Raw genomic sequence first — 22,199 nt, 5'->3', positions numbered from 1 at the left:
TTTTGCAGTGAGGTTAGGGTATCACACACACACACACACACACACTCTCTCTCTGATTAAATGGGATTTCTCTCTGCATTTCTTTCTCTCTGTGTTCGCCCCGAATAACGCTGTAAATTAAATCAAAGGGCATTTCATCGGATTTCCATTAAATCGCATTTAATTCATCTCTCTTCCTTTTTTTTAATAGCGCCGACAGGAGATTTTTATGTTGTCCAAGGGCGGGCGGTGAATGCCATTAACACGATCGTTTTCGTAAAGGATTCGGAATAACAAACCCTCAGAAACCCTCTCTAACGAATTCGAACGAATCGGTTCACGAAACGCACCGGGTTCGCAATTCGCAATCGGCTGCGGAAAAAGGGGGCGATGGGGTACCCGGCAAACGAGGTGACAAACTCTAATCATTTAATTCACATTTCTTTTTAATGGTTTTATTTTATTTGCGTTTTTCAAGTCAAAACTCGACCCTGCCCCCAAAAAAACACGACAAGTCTTAATATTTGGGGTTGTTTTTTTTTGCCTTTCGCCAACAAATTTCTACCACCGCCAAACAAAGATGTGTTTTTTTAAAAAAAAAACACTTTTAATGTAAAAAAAAATGTGATATGTTTGCACTCTTAGCGTTTATCAGTCGAACACAAATGGGAATAAGTCTTAAGTCTCTCTCTCTCTCTCTCTCTCTCGTTAACTTCCTCGTCTTAGGGAAAGGAATCCGATTTAAAACGCCCATTCATTATGTTTTTTTTAATTATATATATATATATAAATACAAATTGCTCAAACACAGCGCAATCTGCTTAAAAGTCTGAACAACAGTGAAACCAGACCAGATCCTCGCGTCGTTCCTGTGTGTGTGTAAAAAAAACCACACACACACTAATGTTCCCTTAAAAGTCGTGAACTCTCCTCTTAAAAAAAATCTTCTGTTCATTCGATTGGATTTCGAATCGAGAGGAGAAAAAAAAGGGGTTTTGAAAGTCAAGTCGGGGGATCGGTTCCCAAAGGTTTTTTTTTTTTGGGGGGGGGATTGGGGGGTTTTAACGAACGATTTTACGATATTCGAAGCGGGACAGCGATTGCCCACATTTTCACGGTTTTCTCTCGTGTTTTCCGATGCATTTGTGCACTGACTTGTGAACACAACACACGCCTGGGTTTGAGATTTTTTTTTCTCTGCGTGTGTTTTGCGTTTGTTTTTCTCTCTCTGTGTGTGTCTGTGCGTTTCTGTGTGTGTGTCTGTGTTTTGCTGTGTGTTTCTTTCTCTCTGTGTGTGTGTGTGTCTGTGTTTCTGTGTGTGTGTGTGTGTGTGTCTTTTCTGTGTGTTTCTCTGTGTGTGTCTGTGTTTCTGTGTGTGTGTCTGTTTCCCTGTGTGTGTCTGTCTTTTTCTGTGAGTTTCTTCCTCTATGTGTGTGTGTCTGTCTTTTTCTGTGTGTGTGTGTGTGTGTGTGTGTGGTGGGGGTTTGGGTGGGGGTTGGGGAGATTGGCGTGTGTTTTTCTGTGTGTTTCTGTCTGTGTCTGTGTATTTTTCTCTCTGTGTGTCTGTGTGTTTTTCTCTCGTGTTTTTTTCTGTTTTTTTTCCACCCCCACACCCCCCCCCACCACTCACACCCATCACACACAAAAATATCTTGAGCAAATCTCAAAACACCCTCCCAAATATTTTAATCCGAGCCAGAGCACCGAATTATTCACCTATATACAAATATTCTTATCCTTTCAAACCAATAATTTTGATTTCTTTTTCTCAAATTGTTTTTTTTTGGGCTTTCTCTCCACACAACACCTCAAGTTAGTTAATTCCACCCAAATTCTCAAACGATTTAGCCTGTATTTTCCTCTTAAACTGTTCGATCCATTGAGCGAACGATTTTTAATGTATATATGTATTTTTTGTAAAAGAAAAAGTCCTCATTAAGAGTGAAACTGACGTTTTCTCCCCTCGTATGTTTTGTGGTGACAATTAACTGTGTATAAACTTGCGGGATCTGTGTTTTACAATGCTCTGGTTTAGTCAGGGGAATGTTTTGCTGGCTAACTTGTGAACAAATCACCCCAAATTCAGAGATAACTAGTATTTTTTTTGGAGGTGGGAGAAAAGAGGGAAGTGAAATAGACTAAACTCGACTCCAGTGAAATTGACACATGTCGATTTCACCCAATTCACTGCTTAAGAGCATGTTCACATACTCTCTCTTTCTCTCTCTCTCACACACACACTATTGTAACCAGATGATTTTACACAGGTCGATCCACAGCATACTGACAAGGGCTGAGGTTGGGGGCTGTGTTCTGCATGGCCCCGTAGCTAAAAGTGGAAGAATGATGCTTTGCTCGGAGTCTCAGACTGGCCAGGCTTGAGTTGCAACCATCTCGGTAGACATAGGGGCTTGAAGTTGCCCCATAAGAGCAGGGCGAGCCAGAGGCCATGGTTGGGTTGAGTGAAGCTCCTCCCAAGTTATTCAACCCAGAGCCGGGTAGAGAAGTGGGGACCATAGTCATGGAGTTGGGAGGTGGGAACATGGCTTGAGAGGACACCGAGGTGACATTCACTGAGTTGAAGAAGGAAAAGCCCTTGGAGATGGGGCTGGCCGTCAGCCCTTTGGCCGCCCAATTGTTATAGGGATAGCCTGAGTACATGTCCTCATAAGGCGGCACCAAGCCACTTAACTGAGCCCCGAAGCCAGACTTGCAGAACTCGGCTTGTTGGTGGCGCTCTCGCTTTCTCCACTTGGCTCTGCGGTTCTTAAACCACACCTGGAGAGAGAGAGAAAGAGAAAGGAAAAGAAGAGAGGGAGAGAGACAGACACAGCTTCACTTTTGCCGTAGAGTATACAGTCCACAAAATATACAGTCAATGCGCTTCACGGTATATTCTGCGAAGCGCTTTGAGATGTCTCAAGGTGATAAGGCGTAATATCAAATGCAAGTATTATTAGGGACAGAGGAGATCTGAACAGTTTGGGACTTAAAATGTTATTGTGCCCAACAATTCCCCCCCACCAATAACGTATTAATAATAATATTAATATTATTATTAATGACAATAATCCTTGATATAGCACCTTAACATGTCTTTGAGACGCCTCAAAGTGCTTTACGCAATATATTGTAAAGTGAATTGACAGGGTATTTTGTGGGGGAAACACGGCAGCCAATTATGCACAGCAGCGTCCCACAGACAGTTTTGGAATGAGTGACCAAATTTTTTTTAAGGTAATATTACCCCCAGAAAGCGATCTGCCAATCGACTTAACAACTGGGTTCCTATTTACTGCTCGGCCGTGTGGAGTAAAGGAAACTTGCCTAAGGTTTCGCTCTGCCCGGGAATCGAACCCAGGCGAGTGCTCTAACCCTACAGGACTGAAATGGTTTATATTTGTTTCATAGTTGTTTGTGGGACTTGCTGTACGCAAACGGCAAGGATTATTATTTTTAATATTAAGCTGCTCAATCTGGGCAAGAAAAATACAATTTAATCTCAGCCATTTGTATAGTGTGTTTTTTTAAGAAATACATAAACAGTTAGCAATCCAACTGCAATATTCTCAGATTGGTTTGGAGACTGTTAAGCACGATGGTGGGTTTCCACAAGTGTCAGACCCCCGGCTGACCCCCCAAAAAAATCAAATGCAAGTATTATTGTTATTATTATTCCAATTCTGTGACCCAAAACAGAAGAGAAGGGAACTTGTCTTTTTCCTCAGAGATGGAACTAGGGATTTGTATTTTTTAATGCATGCAATTTGTAATTATTAATGTATTTTTCATGCTCAAGGGATGTGAGGAAAGGGCAGGGAAATGGGACTGGAAGGATGGATAGCTCTTTAAAAGAGTCGGTACAGACACGCGAGAAATTATTACTACTAATAGTCCTCACATATAATAATGATCCTTGCATTTGATATATAGCGCCTTATCACATCGTTTCACCCACAAAATACACAGTCAATTCAATTTACAGCATATTCTGTGAAGCGCTTTGAGATATCTTAACAATGTGATAAAATACAAGGATTATTATGATGATGATCATTGTTGAGACAGTTCAAAGCACTTCACGGAACATGGATTGACGTTGTATTTTCTGGGCAAAACAAAGCAGCCAATGGAGCACAGCAGCGTCCCACAAACAGTCGGGGATTGACGTGACCAGATTTTTTCGGCACCAAATTTGATCATTTCTACAGTGAAGAAGCGAGTTGAGATATGATAAGGCGCTGTATCAAATGCAAGGGTTATAATTATTATTATTTGCTCACAGGATTGTGAAACGGTTATCTCATTCCAAGTTTCGCTAATTCTAACTCATACTCAGGAGTCCCCGAGCCTTGGCTAATCTGCGCCTAACACGCTCAGGAATTGGGTAAGGAGCGTACGTCCCTCCAGGGAGAGAGGGTGTACACTCTATTCTGTACAGACACGAATTTCTATGTGTAGGTGACATATCTTGTGGATGCAGTGATATTTTTAAAGCTGATGATAATAAAAATCCTTGCATTTGATACAGCGCCTTATCGTGTCATTGAGGCGTCTCAAAGCGCTTCACAGAATATACCGTAATAGGTGAATTGGCTGTTAAGTTTGTGAACAGAATATTATTCATCCAGCTCTGTCTCTACAGCTGTCTCTCTAAATATAAATATATATCTCAATCTCTCTCTCTATCTCTCTACTTATCTCTACCTCTCTGTGTCTCTGTGTGTGTACACATATATATATACATAAACATATAGTTCTCTCTCTTTATATAACTATCACTATCTCTCTCTCTGTCTCTGCTTTCTCTCTCTGTTTCTCTACATGTCTTTCTTTCTCTCCCATCTCTCCATCTCCTCTCTCTCTCCATCTATCTGTCTCTCTCTCTCTCTATCCATCCATCTATCTCTCTCTCTCCATTTATCTATCTCTTTCCCTGTGTCCCTCCTCCTCCCTCCGTCTCTCTCTCTCTACATATATATATATATCTTTACATATCTCTCTCTCTCTCTCTCTCACACGCACATACAGCTGCCACACACCCCAACCCACTGCCTCTCAATCCTGATCCCTCAGCCTTGTCCACACAGCTCTCTGTCTGTCTGTCTGTCTCGGTTTCTCTCTCTCTCTCTCTCTCTCTCATACAACACACACACTCAGAGAAGCTATCTCTCTTTCTCACTCACTCTCTCTGTCGGATCCTCTCTCTCTCTCTTACACACAGAGCTATCTCTCTTTCTTTCTCACTCTCTGTCTCTGTCGGATCCTCTCCCTCCCTCCCTCGCTCTCCCCCTCTCTCTCTCTCTCTCTCACACACACATCTCTCTTTCTTTCTCATTCACTCTCTCTGTCTCTGTCGGATCCTCTCTCTCTTACACACACAGCTATCTCTCTCTCATTCACTCTCTCTGTCTCTGTCGGATCCACTCCCCCCCTCTCTCTCTCTCTCTCTTACACACACAGCTATCTCTCTCTCATTCACTCTCTCTGTCTCTGTCGGATCCACTCCCCCTCTCTCTCTCTCTCTCACACACAGCTATCTCTTTCTTTCTCACTCACTCTCTCTGTCTCTGTCGGATCCACTCCCCCTCTCTCTCTCTCTCTCTCTCTCACACTCACACAGCTATCTTTCTTTCTCACTCACTCTCTCTCGTCTCTGTCTGCTGCTCTCTCTCTCTCTCTCTCTCTTCCACCCCCACACACACAGAGACACACATCTCTTTCTCTCTCTCTCTCTCTCTGTCTCTCTGTCTCACTCACTCCATCAGATGCAAAGCAAGGTTCTGCGTTACCCTGATCCTCGCCTCGCTCAGACTGGTCCACACAGCGATCTCCTCGCGGGTGGACATGTCGGGGTAGCGGTTGCGCTGGAAGGTGGCCTCCAATTCCTGGAGCTGTTGGCTGGTGAAGTGGGTCCTCTGACGGCGTTGTTTCTTCTTGGCCGAAGCTTCCTCAGAGCCCGAGTCATCCGACTTGCCTGTCCTCAGCCTCTCACTGTCCCCTATAACCGGGGGGGGGACAGACACAGGGCTGTGAGCAAAGTCTGTCCCTCTCTCTCTCTCTCTCTCTCTCTCTCAGGTCATCATCACCATCATCATCATCATCACCATCACCACCATCATCACCATCATCACCACCATCATCATCATTATTATTATACTGTTATTCATTTTTATTGCTGTTTAACTCAGTTTTCAAAGAGGCTGAAAAATGGCCCCCACCGGAGTTTTGGGAAGTTTGTTTGGTTTGGAAAAAAAAAGTTGGGAAGGGGTGGGTGGGTGGGGGGTGGGGGGTGGGGTGGGGGGGGAGAAAAAAAATTGGGAGAAAATGTTTTTGAGGGCGCAATGTTTTTTTTTCCCCCCCTCCTCCCTCCTCCCTCCCCCCAAAGAAAACTTGATAAGAGAAAGTTTCAGAAAGTTTAGAAACGTTTTGATATCTCTCTCCTTCCCTCTCTCCTTCCCTCTCTCCTCCCCCCCAAAAAAAAATAAAAAAATTAAAAATAAACACAAAAACCCCACGCAAACACAACTTTAAGCCGATTCCATTTCACTTTGAACGGTTGGGGTGTTTTTTTTTAAAAAAAGGTAATAAATCGGTTTGCAATTGGAATCCGACGCGATTTTTAAAAAAAAAATAATAATAATAATAATAAGCGAAATACGCTTTTTTTTCTCCCTGTGGTGGAAAGTTGCTGTGTGTCTGTGTGAGAGAGTGTGTGTGAGAGTGTGAGTGCGTGAGAGAGAGTGAGTCTGTGAGTGTGTGTGAGTGCGTGTGGGTGAGTGTGTGTGGGTGTGAGTGAGAGTGTGTGTGAGAGTGTGAGTGTGTGAGAGAGTGAGTCTGTGAGTGGGTGTGAGTGTGTGTGTGAGAGTGAGTGCGTGTGGGTGTGAGTGAGAGTGTGTGTGAGAGTGAGTGCGTGTGGGTGTGAGTGAGAGTGTGTGTGAGAGTGTGAGTGTGTGAGAGAGTGAGTCTGTGAGTGGGTGTGAGTGTGTGTGTGAGAGTGAGTGCGTGTGGGTGTGAGTGAGAGTGTGTGTGAGAGTGAGTGCGTGTGGGTGTGAGTGAGTTGTGTGGGTGTGAGTGAGTGAGTGAGTGTGTGTGGGTGTGAGTGAGTGTGTGTGGGTGTGAGTGAGAGTGTGTGTGAGTGAGTGAGTATCTGAGCGGGTGTTGTGTGTTGATTTATTTTCAACCCATTTTATTTTTTGTAAACCCACATTTGCAGTGGATTGTGATCGCTGGTGTGGGGGTGTGTGTGTGTGGGTGTGTGGGGGTGTGTGTGGGGGTGTGGGTGTGTGTGTGGGTGTGTGTGTGTGTGTGTGGGGGGGTGTTGTGTGGGGGGGTGTTGGGGGTTTATATGTGAATACACAATTCGAACAAACAACGAGTCACACCGACGGGTTATCCCTCGAAACAACAGAATAACACACAAATGGGATTCAAAGCCACAGATTGCGGTCCAAATAAATCCGCATTTAAAGTAACATTAATCGAGTCATCAATTCGGTGCGAAGGGAAAAAAAGTTGAAGTCGATTTGATTACAGAGATGGCAGAGACTTAGTAAACAAGTGACTGACTAGTCAAATCATATAACATATTATAAATCATATAATATAATATATATACATACATTAAGGTAAATGTGTTGTATATAATGCAAGCGTTATTACAATATATATAATGCAAAGGTTATTATTATTATTATTATTATTATTACAGTCTATGCTTTTCAGTTAAAATCAAATTGAAGGTAATGTTTTATTATTATATTTAAGGGCAATTTTATTTACCAGTGTGTTTCTTTCCTGTCTGGTTTCCTGACGGTGTTCCCCCCACCGAAGCCCTCTCCTGCCACTGAACTGCTCGGAATCTAAACTTTTATTTGGTTTGAATTTGAAGTGGAATTTGAATTTTTTATTTGGTTTCAGAGCTTTGATTTGACTTGATCTCAAAAAACGAAACGTCCGTCCGGGTCTTAACAGCAAAGTCGACTCTTTTTTTTTTTCCTGATTAAAAACGCAGATCGGGAGGATATTTTTTTTAAAATAATAAATCGCACATCAATCAATAAATAAAGACACCGCATTACTTTCTCTCTCTCTCTCTCTCCATCTCTCTCTGTTTCAAAATAATATCAGTTGACCGAATTCCCCTTTATATTACTATTCTACAGTAATGATGATGATACTTTGCTGATAATAATGATTATTATAATAATATATATATTTTTTTGCCATTGCCGTAGAATACAACGATGTCGTACGTTCATTCCCCCCATATGGGCACAAAGGGAAATTATTTGCCTATATATATATATATATATATCCCAACGACAAAGAAATATTATTAGACGCCGCTTTTATGGGGGAATGCGATGAACAGAAGGAATTTAGAAGTCAAGAGTTTCAAACAAAATAAATAATGATTTTAAAATTCGGTTCGTCTTCAATGCGAAAGAGCGCATTTTGTACTTAAACCCCCAAAACGCGTGTGATATTTCCTATTTAATCCCCTATTTTTTTCCCCAATTAAACAACACCCCCCCCCCCCACACCCTCCCTTACTTATCGCTCATTATTTATAACTCTAACTCTTTTTTTGGAGGGGGATTTTTATCACTTATTTCTTTAAAACGCGAGAAAATTAATCATTTTGTCACTTTTTTTTAAAAAAAAACGCAGCGATCGCTTTGCTTTCAGTCGTTGCTTTTTGTTGAGCAAAGTGGAGATTTATTTTTTCTCTCTCAGGGGAGGGGAAGGGGGGGGGGAGAAAAAAAAAAAAGGCGTGAGGGAGTGGTGAAAAAATATTAAATATTGGGGGAAAAAATCGAATTGTTATTCTGGAGTTATATCTATTCAGCTGTGGGATGACATAACTCGATCTTAAATATGTATTTATATTATTTATTAAATATACACACACACTTGGACATGTAAATCCCACTTTTAGAAGATTTCGCTGAATAAAAATCCACCCAAAGTAGCATTTAAATGCGCTTTGTGTGTTTTAATGGCAATATGAATTTATCTGCGGAACAATAATAATAATTTGTATGTGGGTTGCAAAAGAAAAAAGCAGCCAACTTGCAACTATCTGGTGGATTTCACGCGCATGCACAAAAAAAAATCTTTAGAAACTGGTACAAGTGGAGGCGGAAAGAATAGTGGGGGAAAAATATAGATTAAATAGGATTTAAAGCGCTCTCAGCCACTGAGTTTGCGGCCCCTTTGCGGCGCGAATAGCGAACGGGAATGCCCAGCTGCAGCGCGTGGAAGAAAGCTTCCCCCTTACCCTCTTCGCTCCCGCTGTCTGGAGTCCCTGCCAATTGCCTGATCGCCAACGAACTTGCCCCCTCCGTTCTGGGCAAGCACTTGAGCGAATCCGTCGCCATTATCGCGCACCGCCGGAGAGCTTTCGGTATCGATCAGCAGCCGCAAGACGTCTCCGAGAGATTGGCCATTCAGAAACGATCAACGTCCAGGCAAGACACCCCTTTACTTTACCTTTCCTCCTCCCTTCCCTTCCCTTCCCTTCCCAAAAGCACAGAGGCTCTCACTCACTAAATCCCCCTCGCTAATCCCAAATGCAATGTGTTTCCCTGTGTGTGTTGGACTGTGTGAGTGATGTCTCCCCCCCACCCCCCCCCCACACCCACACCACACAATCTGAAACCAGACTCTTGTTGGTTGGAGAACTCAAGGATGGATGGGGAGGGGTCGAGAGTGACTGAACCCCACCCCCTTTGGCTGTTCCAAAGCGCATTTTTTGCCCACCAGCTGTGCGTCCTGCAAACAGCGCCCACAAGAAAAGTGCATTCTGCACTCCCCCCAAAGGCTATCTAATAAATAATAATAATAATAATAATAATCCTGGCATTTGATACAGCGCCTTTTCACGTCGTTCGGACGGCTCAAGGCGCTTCGCAGAATATCCGGTAAAGTTCAGCGACTGTGTGTTTCGTGGGCGAAAAGGCGGCAGCCAATTGCGCGCACAAACAGTGGTGGATCGAGCGACCAAATTATTGTTGGTAATAATGTGAAGGGATTATTTATTACCCGGGGAAAGCGATCCTCCAAACGACTTACGAGCGGGTTCCTTCTGACTGCTAGGTAAACAGAGGCACGTGAGTGTGCGCGTGTGCGTGTGGAGTAAGGAAACTTGCCGAAGGTTTCGCCCCCAAATCCAGAAATGTCATTCGTTTGTTTTAATCTTTCTACTTCCATTTTGATTTATTGTTTTAAAGCTGTTTTTTTTTGATATAATAAAAAGAGATATATTTTTAACAGCTCGACAACAGCTTAAACATTGCTCCTGGGACACTGCTGGGATCGCCTGCAGTCCGTGTACCTTACAGTATGTTCCGTGAAGCACTTTGAGACGTGAAAAAGCACTATTTCAAATGCAAAAGATTGTTATTGCTATTGTAATAACTGTGTCTCGTCACGGGCGCTATGTAAATGCATATTGTTGTAATAATAATAACAATTATGTGCATTCATCAGCGCAATGGCTAAGCCGAGACTTGCAGCCCTTTGGAGTTTACGGTTGAGACCTGTGTGTGTCTTTGTGTGTGTGTTTACAAATGGGAGGTTCTTCGATGTGTTGGAAGGTTTATTTTTTAGCCCCCGTTTAGAAACGCAGTCCATTTTAGCCCGGCGCGTGTTGGGCTAAAATAACTGTTCGGTAACTGTTCAGAGCAATGAAAGCACTTGGCCCACAACGCTCCTTTCCCTATCTCCTTCCACGCTTGCGCACTCCCCTCACTCCCCTAAGATGACCCTCCACTACAGCGCTGGGAGGCGCACTGCATTGTTGGAGGTGCCATCCTTTGGCTGAGACGTTAAACCTCACTCCCCCGCCTGCCTGTTCAGGTGGACGTTAAAAGATCTATTCGAAAAGATTAGTGAGTCTTTCTCTCTCTTTCCCGGTGTTCCTGGCCAGCAGTCCCCGCAAATAAATCGCTCGCTCAATCGGCGCCAGTCGCGATATTTTTTTCTCGGACCGCCATGCGTCTGACACACGCGGAAACCCACCACCGTTGCTGAGGAGTCTCCAAGTCCAACTGAGAATTCCGTGCATCCCACTTACACACGGAAATTCCAGAGATAGATTATTGGAATGGGATGCGCTCTCTCTCTCTCTCTCTCTCTCTCTCTCTCTCTCTCTCTCTCTCTCTCTTTCCCTTGAGGGAAGCACCCTGTTTATCTAATCCCGGAAAGTATTAGGCGCAGGTTGGCGAGAGCTTAGTCTTAGGGGACCCCGGAGTGCGCGTTGGGGTACCTGCTGGAGTCTAACCGGCTAAAAACTACACAGCTTGCCATTGATATCGCTGTCTGGCCGGCTTTCCCACTGCTGTCACTACATTTTACAGTGTATGCTATGAAGCAGTCTGAGACGTCGTCCTGATGTGAAAGGCGCTGTGTCAAATGCAAGGATTTATTCTGTTCTTTGTGAAGGCAGCTGTGTGATTGTGTGGGAGAGGTGCAATACAACGGGCTCCTTAGGCCAGGATTAACTTCCAGTTGTGCCCTGCTGAGCGCTTGATTTTCCAGCACTTTAACACACCAGGAACACACACACAGACACGCACACACACACACACACACGCACGCACACACAGGGAAACAGACACACACACACAAGCATGCGCGCACACACACACACACATACGCACACACGCACACACACACACACACAATCATTCAGATATGCAGAATCCTCCTAAATAATTGCAACCTGGAATCCGCTTGTGCTTTTACACTGGTAAAGGGCAGAGGCTAATTCCACCAGACTTTAATGGGAGGAATTCAGTCTGTCAGAGAGAGCCTAGAATTTGAGCAACATCTTAAATCCAGCCTTAGTGTTCAAGCAGTTTCATTGAACCGAATACTAGAAAGGAGACTTCAAAGTTTAAGACTGAATTTAATAATAACAATAATAATCCTTGCATTTGATATGGCGCCTTTAGACGTCTCAAAGCGCTTCACAGAATATACTGTAAAGTAAATTGACTGCATATTTTGTGGGAGAAATGCGGCAGCCAATTGCGCACAGCGGTATACTCCGTGAAGTGCTTTGAGACGACTCAATGACATGATATGGCGCTATACATATATATCAAACGCAAGGATTATTATTATATTTCAAACGCTCCGAGACGCTACCCTGCGTGGAGGGGGCTATATAAGTGCGTGTTGTTTTTGTATTATTATGATGATGATCGCCCCAGATGTGAAGTTAGCAGGACCAGTTTGTAATTTGTACTCCCAGCTTTGCTTATTTCAAAATCCCCCTTGCAATGAAGGGTCTGTTAAGCTACTGGTATCCGTGCCCCGTTGAAACAGATCGCTTTATTTGCCGGTGCAAAAGTCAAGTGCTAGGGATGAAGACATCATCCTATTCCTCAGTGTGGGCTACGGAGAGGTAGGCACACAGCACAATAACTCCAGCCGATGTCTGTAATAAACCTTGCTTGCTATCTCCATTGTTTTTTTTCAATTGGAGTACACATCGAGACCCAATTGGCCTGATATCTGAGACAATTGGCTTGTGTTCTTGTTGATAAGTGACCAAAAGCCTTTGGTCACTCAACTCAACTAAACTAAACCTCACTTGAAGGCTGAGTTGCTCAAACTCCCACCCGGAAACAAAATGGGTTTGTCAACTTAATCATGACAATAATCCTTGCAGTGGATATGGCACCTCATCACATCTTCGAGACGTCTCAAAGCGCTTCACAGCATATACCGTAAGGTGTAGCGACTGTGTGATTTGTGGGCGAAACCGCGTTAGCCAATTGCCCACAACTTTCTGCCTCAGAGGTGAGAGGACTAAGGACTGAGCCGGGCAACAACAACAGCAACAACAAATTACACTTGTATAGCGCTGTTCATGTCAGGAGGGCACCTTAACTTACTATCTGAGTTAATCTCTTGCTCCAACCCACGTACAATCTTGTTAGCTCCCCGAGACTGTTTGGCATGATAAGGAGCTACATCAAATACCAAGAAGATTACTGTTATTTGCTACTGTGAACTGATTTGAGATGATTCCCCTCTTGTAAATGGATATAAATACACCATAAAGGAACAGAGGGAAATGGGAGAGTGGAAAAGGGAGGGTTGGGTCTCGTTGATTGGGCACTCAATCCACGACTGTTTATGGGAAACTGCTGAGCGCATTTGGCTGTCGCGTTTTGCCCACGAAATACATAGTCACTCCATTTTACCGTATGTTCTGTGAAGCGCTTTGCGACGCTTCAATGACATGATGAGTAAGGCACTATAACAAAATCAAGGATTATTGTTATTATTATTATTAGAGCACAGTTCTGATGTGGGTTCCTTACCACAGTCTCTCTGATGTGTGTAGCCAGCTGGCTCCAGTAAGGTCTCCCTGTTCTCTCTGCGACATTGCGTGCCAGTTACTTCACCAGTGACCAGTGCAAATTCCATTCGAAGTCTTATTCTGCGAAAAACAAAAACTCCCGTTAGGAAAAAGGGCCACGGGGTTAGCTTTAGCACAGCAGTTTGCACAAAGCACGCAACCACATGTCTCCTGTCTCAGACCAGCCAGCAAATCGCCAACTAATCTGTTGGCCAGCCAGCCCCCGGATAAAACTGGGCACTCACTCCACGACTGTATGTGGGACACTGCTGTGCGCACTTATAAAAGGCTGCCCGTTTCGCCCACAAAATAGACAGTAAAATCACTTGACAGTATATTTGGTGAAGTGTGGAGTCTCGTAGCATTGTGGTCACAGCGTTCGCCTCGCAAGTGAGAGACCTGGTTCCGATACCCAGGCGGGGCAAATTTCTTTATCTCACAAAAACGCCACTGTTTTTTCCATCCCGTTGTTGAGGTGCCTCAAAGCTTTTCATAGGAGAGACTGCAAAGTCTATGGATTGTGTATTTTGTGGGCAAAAAGCGGCAGCCCATTGCCCAGAGCGGTGTCCCGCAAACCGTCGTGGATCGAGCGAGCAAATTATTATTTATTTATTTTTGAAGGGATTATTACCCCTGGAAAACGATCCGCTAATCGACTACCGGGTTCCTTCTTACTGCTGGGTAAACAGAGGCGTGTGGAGTAAGGAAACATGCCTAAGGTTTCGCTCTGCCTGGGAATCGAACCCAGGTCCTCCCGCTTGAGAGGCGAGCACTAACCACTATGTTACGGGATTCCATTTTATTTAAATATTTATATATATATATACATATGAAGAACACGGCTTTATAAAAGCTGGTTGATTGTCTAAATATCACTTTATTTCTATCTGTACAAAGCATCTTTTTTCCTTCGAAAACGCAGTCGACATTTACGTTCGCAATCCCGTAAGTGCCGTGGACGAACAGTCGAGGCGTGAGCAAAGTGCCGTAACGGATTGGAAAGGTGGTTTATTTGTTGACGCTTTATTTACGGTGGCGTGAAAGCGGCGAAACGAACAAACAGTTCGTCCGAAATCTTTACTTTGTTTTAGGATTATTCAGGCGAACGCTGGTTGGGAAACTCAACAACTCTCTCTCTCTCTCTCTCTCTCTCTCTCTCTTTCAAGACTTCAACCGCACCACAGTGGCTGTGAAGTGACTACCGTGCAGAATCTTAAACCCAGTCTAACCCTGCTATGTCACACATGCAACAAAGCTCTTACAAGTCTCTGGGATGTTGTTGGCATCTGTCTACAATTGGCAGGATTCTTCTCATCTCTCCCGCTAATCCCCCTATTTCTCCCCATTGCACACAGCTAACTCACTGCCTTATAAGAGCCACTCTGTGTCACAAAGCAGCCACGCATGTAAGGGAGCTGGGCCCAACTGAGAAAAAAGCATCGACTGAAATGACTGCAGTTAAAAAAAAATTAATCCTTGAATTCGACGCAGAACCTTATCGCGTCGGCGAGATGTCTCCAAGCACTTCACAGGATTTTACTTGTGCTTCGTGGGTGCGAAAACGCGGCAGACAGTTTGCGCGCAGCGACGTCCCCAAACAGTCGTGGAGTGAATGATCTGGGGTGGTGGCGGGGGGGGGGGGGGGGGGGGGGGCGTGATGGGTGGCGGAGAGATCCACTTTAAACACCAACCAGCCTTGATCCGGGTTTCAGACTCACTCAAAAATACGGAAAAAAGAAAAAAATGTCACTGAGCTGGTGACACGAGGGGAACTTTCAAATTCCCTTCGAAAGGTCACGAGGCTTTAACCGGGTCAATTAGCCGAGTTTTCCGGCACTGTTTAACTGCGTTAGAATTGTAAGAGCTCCCCTCAAGTTAAAGGAAAACCCTGATGAAAAATTCATTGAAAAAAAAATGATTAAAGTTTACAAAATAATTCATTTAAAATGCTTCTCTTTTCTCCACCCCAACACATACACAAACACACACACACACACACACACACAACACCACAATTATGTTCAGATCAGAACCCATCAGTGAAGTCTTTTAAAAAAATATACACATATACAGAAGACCAAGGTCCATCTAGTTCACCTTCCTTCCACTATCCTGGCAGTCGCTTGACATGTCGTGTCCCCAACTATATACTGTATCCCCGGATATTATTTTCCAGCAGAAATCTATCTCATTTGTTCTTGAAGCAAACGACATTGTCTGCTTAAAAAAAAAAAATCACTGCTTGACAATAACTAGAGCTAAAAGCATAGAGATGTTTGGATTCAATTAAAAAATGCGATTAAAAAAATGCGAGTTACTTATTATTCTTTTCTAACGCCAACTCCCTAGCAGGTAGGGTGGTGCTCACCGGACAAACTCGGTAGATTGCGGGACAGTGCCCTTGATGGCAAGTGACTGTGATTTTAACTGTTAAAATTCCAGCAGTTAGCCCAACACCAAGCCCTGGCTCCTGCCGACCAGCGCCCACAAAATACTCAGCCAATTCACTTTACAGAGTGTTCTGTGAAGCGCTTTTGAGACGCCTCGACGACGTGATAAGGCGCCGTTATCCAACGCAAGGATTGTTATTTCCTTTTTTTTTAACACTGTCCAGAATTGGGTAAGCAGGACGCTGGGAGAGAGCGCGAGAGAGAGGGAGGGAGAGAGAGAGAGTGCATTGCATTCCGGACGCGGGGAAATTTCCTTGCGTTAAGTGGAGTACATGTATACACGCTGACTCTCAGTCTGAGTTAGAGACTCTTAAGCGCACGGTGATGGGATGGACATCCTCCCCGCGAAAAAAAAAAAAATCTCTAACTCGCCCGGTCAAGGCAGGAATTAATTTGGGGGATTTGAGGCTGATAAAGACATCTTGTCTCTTTGCAGTTCGCCTTTATACGAGGCAAGGGAGTCACTCAACCTAGGAGCAGGCGGGTGAAGAGATTTCCCTGCCTATTTGCAGACCATGTCTTGGGTTAACAGAAGGATTTACATCTCATTGTATCTCCACTGAACTCCAGTTAAAAATTGCTTTGGAGAGAACAGGCTAACGGGCTTTCGCGCTCTCGCTCTCGGTGTGTGGTTGTTAGACATTTTTAAAACCACCCCCTTGCCTGCTCTCAATTTGCGAGGATTGGGGGGTATGTTAATATTCCAGTCAGTATTAGACAGGGTCACTATAAACCCGAGTTAACTGGTTTAAGGCAATATGTGGACTGGGAGCCCCTAAGATTACACTTATCAAGAAAGTAAACAGCATAAAAGTGGATCTTTGTTTAAATATTGCATTGCCCTTAAATACCAGACAATGTGGGTAGGTTTTTTGAGGTCGGTTTGATAATGTGAACTCCTTTTTTTGCCTCGTTTCAGATGCAATTGCTGAAATTTCACAGCTCAGACCCAGCTATAATAATAGTAATAATAATAATCCTCGCGTTTGACATAGGGCCTGATTAGGTCTGCGAGACGTCTTCACTACATGATACACGGTATTTTGTAGGCGAACGCAACAGGAAATTGACAAAAATGTTAACTTCACTAAAACCCCCCAAAATATCAGCACTGTCCCTTTAGAAAGGATTAAAAGGCAGCTAACCATTTGCGAGAGGCAGATCCTGAAACCCTAAACCCTGGCTGTTGCTTCCCCTCTTACTTAAACTGATGCTAAAAATCCTTGGCAAGCACCTTGTCACTTCTCAAAGCGCTTCGCAGGATTCATAAGGACATAAGAATTTTCTCGGTGGAAGAAGACCAAGGTCCATCCAGTTCGTCTTCCACCATCCTTGCAGTCGCTTGACACGTCTTGTCGCAAACTCTATACCGTCTCCCCAAGATATGATTTCTAACGGAAATCTATGTCGTTTGTATTTCACTTTACAGCGGAGTGACTGTGTATTTTGTGAGCGAACGCAGAAGCTGATTTGCACACTGTAAGTGTCCGGCAGACAGTCGTGAAGCGAACAAGACATTTTTATTTCACTTCTCTGCGTTAGCTTTCCCTGCAACTCTACTGCTCCGCAGAAAATACAAGGCAGCCCTCTGTTGCCTTCTCTTTATTGTGTTAGTACTTTGCCCTCTCGCCCAAACTGTGTTCACATCAACTTCTCAATCGCACCAGCAAAATCCCAGACACACAAACAGTGTCCGGGTGACTTGCAGAGGTTAAACCAACCTTATCTTTAGCCCCAGTTATCCACAAGTCAGTACTTTACTGTGTGTTTCTTCTCCCACTCCCATTTTAAACTTGCATTTACCGAAAAGAATTGTCACTCAACCTACGACCGTTTGTGGGACACTGCTGTGCGCCATTAGCCGCCGCATTTTGCCCCAAAAATATACACTTCACAATATGTTTCGCTCACAAAATACACAGTCAATCCACTATACAATATATTCTGTGAAGCGCTTTGAGACGTCGCAACTCAGCGATAAGGCTGTATATCAAATGCAAGGATTATTACTGTTATTATTTTACAGCTTCCTTCCCACGCACCCCACTCTCCCTCTCCCTTCCTTCCCCCCCCAAAAAAAAACCCAGCACTCCCAGTGAACTTGTGCGAAGGTTTTTGTGCAGTCTTATTCCGAAAATTATACGCTTTACAGTATATTCTGTGATGCGCTTTGAGACGTCTCAACAACTTTCATAAGGCGCTGTATCATCAAATGCGAGGATTATTATTATTATTATTAAGAGCAACATTTTCAGGGCTAAAATACAGGGCCAATTGACCCCTCGATGCCTGCCAGTTGCTGTAGGAAAAAAGGAGCATTTATTCTGTGAACCCGATGTTCCTTTCGGAGGAAAAATAATACTAATAATTCGGGCACTCAATCCATGACTGTCTGTGGGACACTGAGGTGTACATTGTGCCCACAAAACATGCAGTCAGTGATATAAAGCACTATATCAAATGCAAGGATTATTATTATTATTATTATTATTATTATTAAGGGTTCATTCACACTTTGAGTTCGATTTGCTGCATTAAATAGCTTCAAACAGGGTCTAATTTTGAGGGCAAAAATAATACCGATTTTTTAATATTGGACAGTGAAATTAATACCCCTTTTTTGTTGCCTCCACAGCTGTTGTTCTGTACAGTGTAGGACTGTGACAATCGCCAAGTGCTGAGTGGATTTGCTATATACCAAACCCTTTCAAATAGGGTCTAATTTTTTTCGGGGGCAAAAAAAAAAAAATCCAGATTTTTTTAAAATGAATATGACTAATAAAAAAAAATCCGAAGCTGCGATTAAAACCCATTCCCTCCTCTTCAAGCGAAACAAGTAAAAAAGCCAAAAAAATAACCCAGACTGTGCTATATTCTGCCCTGAAATTAAAATCAAATCGAATAATTTTGCGCACACACCACACACCCAGAAAAACAGATCGTTTCGTTTGGTTTCATCGTGTTTTCCTTTCGCAAGTGCTTTGCATTCGGCGAACGAGTCCCAAAGCCATGTTCCACGCGTTTTTTTCAAACAGTTTCACTCGGTTTTGAGATCAGCTGCAAAAAGATGTTTTATTTCTCATGAACCCACCATCCTCCAACCCCTTTGCCTTCGATCACTTGCGACTGCGAAGCGTTGCCATCATCGATCAGAACTAATAATGCGTAAATGATATTATTATTATTATTATTATTATTTATTATCATCACAGTTATAATTGGCACTAACAATTCCCAATCGGTTTCTGATTCACAGCAATTGCGAATTAAGGGTTAAAAGGGCGTCTCTGATTGATGCCTTTTTACAAAAAGTGCTTGGCAGGATTTACGATAAATAGTGTAGTGACTGTATTTTGTGGGTGGCTGGGGGGGGGGGGGGTGTAATGAGGGATGAGAGAGGGAGAGAGGGGAGGGGGGAATTCTAGTCCATAGAGGCAAAGAGGCTATAAACAAGATCCCCTGCAAAATAATGTTCATCCTGAATTTGATGTCCTCCAAACTCCACACACACAAAAAAACACAAGAGCTGTAAACTTTTAAGGCTCTACTCTCAACCCTCTTCCCCTCTTCTCAACCCTCTCCCTCCCTCCCTCCCTCCCTCTCTCCCTCCCTCCCTCTCCCTCTTTCTTTCTCCCTAAAGTCTTGGCCACTCAACTCTTGTCTGTGAAACAGACCCCCATTCCATCCGAATTTAATGATTTTTTTTTAAAAAAATATATAGATTCGAATGGAATCCGAAAACCCTTTAAAGCCCCAAATCTGATCTGGAAGCAGCCAATCTTTTTTTTTTGGGGGGGGGGGGGTGGGTTGGGGGGTGGGTAGTGGTGGGGGTGGAGGGGGGGTTTGAGCTATTTACTCTTTTAAAAACAAAGTGACTTCTTACCTTGGGAGGTAGCAGAAATTGTATCCGCAGTTAATTCCAAAAACATGTTAAAGGGACTGGACAAGAGCAGGAGAAGGGGTGGGAGGGTGTGGGGGGGGGGGGGTTGTGGTGGTGGGGGGGTGAGTGGGTGGGTGGGAAATCTAGTTTATTCCAAATCCGGTTGGGATGGTTTGCTGTCAGACTGAAATGAGAGACCAGACTTGTGCTGAAGACTTGTCCTTTGTCATTGACAGAGAAGGCGAAGAGAAAGACAAGAGAGAGAGAGAGAGAGAGAGTAGAGAATAACAGCCTTTTCTGTGCTGTCAGGACCCAGTGAGACATCTCCACACTCACACACTCACACACACACACATACACAGCCTCCGCGCTCCCGCAACGCCCGTTAGGGTTCGTGACACGGGGCTCATGGCTTGGCGATAAACCCTGCCTGTTGGCGGCGCCGCGACAAGTTGAGTTCGCACGGCAGCCCTGGCGCTCAGTAGCGTCCCCCAGAGCGCTTGACCAGAGGGGAACAGGACGCGGCGAAGGCGGGCGGTGAACCTTGCGGTTGATGCGGCGCCGAGACGTCTCGAAGCGCTTCACAGGACGCAACGCAACGCGGGTCGACTGTGTATTTTGCGGGCCGCGCGCGTTTTTGTCCAGGGAGAGAGAGAGTGAGAGAGAGAGTTAGAGAGAGAGAGAGGGAGAGAGCGAGAGCGCATTCCATTCCAACCTCTGGGATTCCCACGTGGAGGTGGGACGCGGGGAATTCTCGGTTTGGTTTGGAGACTCTTAAGCAACGGTGATGGGTTTCCGTGCGCGGTCGAAGAGGGAGGTCTTCGGGTGCGATCCGCAAATTGGCAACGAGGGGCGAAGGACTAGAGATGGGGTGGGAGTGGAGTTGGAGTGGAGTGTAAAGACAGGCGCGGACTAGTTGGGCTGTTTGTACGCCGTAACACTCTTGTGCAATTACACCCAGAGTTTCGAAGGCATCCCATCCCGTTGGTGGTCTCGCCCCTATACCCAATGAACAGCGTGAAGTACAATTACCGCACTTACAAGGCGTCCTATTTGGAGGGCTGCAGGGGCCGAGCACGGGACGAGGTGGGTTAAAACACTCGCCTCCGTCCACTTTTGCAAGGTGCCCTGAACAAGTGAGCTTAAGACAGGAAATTAAGAAACTGACAGGAACAGCAGCATCAAAGGCGCTGTTTTTCCCAGACGCACGTAGCATTCTTTGCCGAGATTTGACACACTGACTTTGCTCGCAGGGTGTGGCAACATCCGCACGCCAAACAAAACCGCCGGCAACGACGTGACCCGTAGGGATGTCGTTCTGTGCGTTTGTGGAGACCAAATCGATTCGTTACGCTGCGTGTTGTGTGCGTGTAGCCTGATCAACGGATCCGGCCCTCCGCTGAGCTCGTGAAATTACCTCTTCGCTTTGCGGAAGGGAACGAGTCACCCGAGGAGTAGCGTTCGGTTTTCTTTGGCGCCACTACGCCGCCGCCACGAGAAAGGATTTATATCTCCGCTTTCTGTTCGGGAGGGAGGGAACGCGGAGGTCGGTTACAAATAAAGACGTAATAATAATCCTCGCGTCTGACGTAGCGCCTTGTCACGAGACGTCTCAAAGCGCTTCACGGGTTATACTGTGAAGTGGAGTGACCGTGCGTTTTGCGGGCGAAATGGGGCAGCCAATTGCGCAGAGCAGAGCAGAGTCCCCACAAACAGCCGTGTAGTGAGTGACCAAATATCCTATTTTCTTATGAAGGGATTATTACCCCCGGAAAAGCGATGCTCCGATCGACTAACAACCGAGTTCCTACTTACTGCTGGGTAAACAGAGGCGCGTTTAGTAAGGAAACTTGCCTACGGTTTCGCCCTGAACCGCCCAGCAATCGAACCCGGGTCCTCTCGCTTGCAGACTTCAGGCACGACCTGAAGATGGGGAACGGAGGTGGGGTGGGGCAAGGCGGAGGGAGGGATAGAGGGGGAGTGTTCCGGAGTTTCGGGGCGTAGTGGCTGAAAGCGTTGAAAAAGGGATGAGAAGTCATGAGTACTTTCTCTCAGCAGAAGCCAACGGGAAAGACTGTTGTGAAGATGGCTGTGAAACCTCATCGCTCCGTGTGTTTTTCTTCTCAGAGCTGACGGGAACGCTCTCTGTATTTCAGCTGCCCTCGTCTCTCAGTTAAGCAGCAACTGTTGACAGTTTCCTGGACTGCGCCATCGGAGCCCTTGGCACCTGTCCACGCAGTCAGCCACTTTCCCTCACCTTCAATCAGCCACTTGCTACGGCCTGTCATTCCCTCACAAGCATCTGCCTTAGTAAACACACCAGGCACCAGACTGTGCTGAAGGCCCCTCATGGAGTTATTGAATCGTAGAAGCACAGAAGGAGGCCATTCGGCCCCACCGCGCCTCCTTTTTGATCGTGGTTGCGGTCACCTCCCCACCTCTCCCTCTGCCCCCCCCGGCTTGGGGGGTCAGACTCCGCCACTGTCAAGCGCTCCGATAGGGACTCTATCAC

General features: G+C 45.0%; 1 protein-coding gene across 2 annotated transcripts; it reads right to left on the bottom strand.

The window, feature by feature from the left end:
• Nucleotides 1-1,589: 1,589 nt before the first annotated feature.
• LOC103189003 (pituitary homeobox 3-like) lies at nt 1,590-21,149 on the bottom strand. 2 transcript variants are annotated; one of them, XM_042344497.1, is made up of 4 exons: nt 21,105-21,149; nt 13,320-13,438; nt 5,772-5,980; nt 1,590-2,757 (listed from the first exon to the last, which is right to left on the bottom strand). In XM_042344497.1, exons 2-4 carry the CDS (start codon nt 13,423-13,425, stop codon nt 2,239-2,241), a joined length of 834 nt encoding a protein of 277 aa, XP_042200431.1. In that variant the 5' UTR covers nt 13,426-13,438; nt 21,105-21,149; the 3' UTR covers nt 1,590-2,238. The 2 variants fall into 2 exon arrangements, with proteins under 2 accessions (XP_042200431.1, XP_042200432.1); XM_042344498.1 differs by lacking the exons at nt 13,320-13,438; nt 21,105-21,149 and adding an exon at nt 9,263-9,554.
• Nucleotides 21,150-22,199: the final 1,050 nt, after the last annotated feature.

This window comes from Callorhinchus milii, unplaced genomic scaffold, assembly GCF_018977255.1.
Source record: "Callorhinchus milii isolate IMCB2004 unplaced genomic scaffold, IMCB_Cmil_1.0 Scaffold28, whole genome shotgun sequence".
NCBI classification, from domain to species: domain Eukaryota; kingdom Metazoa; phylum Chordata; class Chondrichthyes; order Chimaeriformes; family Callorhinchidae; genus Callorhinchus; species Callorhinchus milii.
This window is presented reverse-complemented; position numbering and strand designations above follow the sequence as displayed.

Coding starts and splice junctions, on each gene's coding strand:
- LOC103189003 (XM_042344497.1), bottom strand. CDS start 13,425: ATGGAATTTGCACTGGTCACTGGTGAAGTAACTGGCACGCAATGTCGC. Junction 5,981..13,319: donor CACACATCAGAGAGACTGTG/GTAAGGAACCCA, acceptor CCCCGGTTATAG/GGGACAGTGAGAGGCTGAGG. Junction 2,758..5,771: donor TGAGCGAGGCGAGGATCAGG/GTAACGCAGAAC, acceptor CTCTCTCTCCAG/GTGTGGTTTAAGAACCGCAG.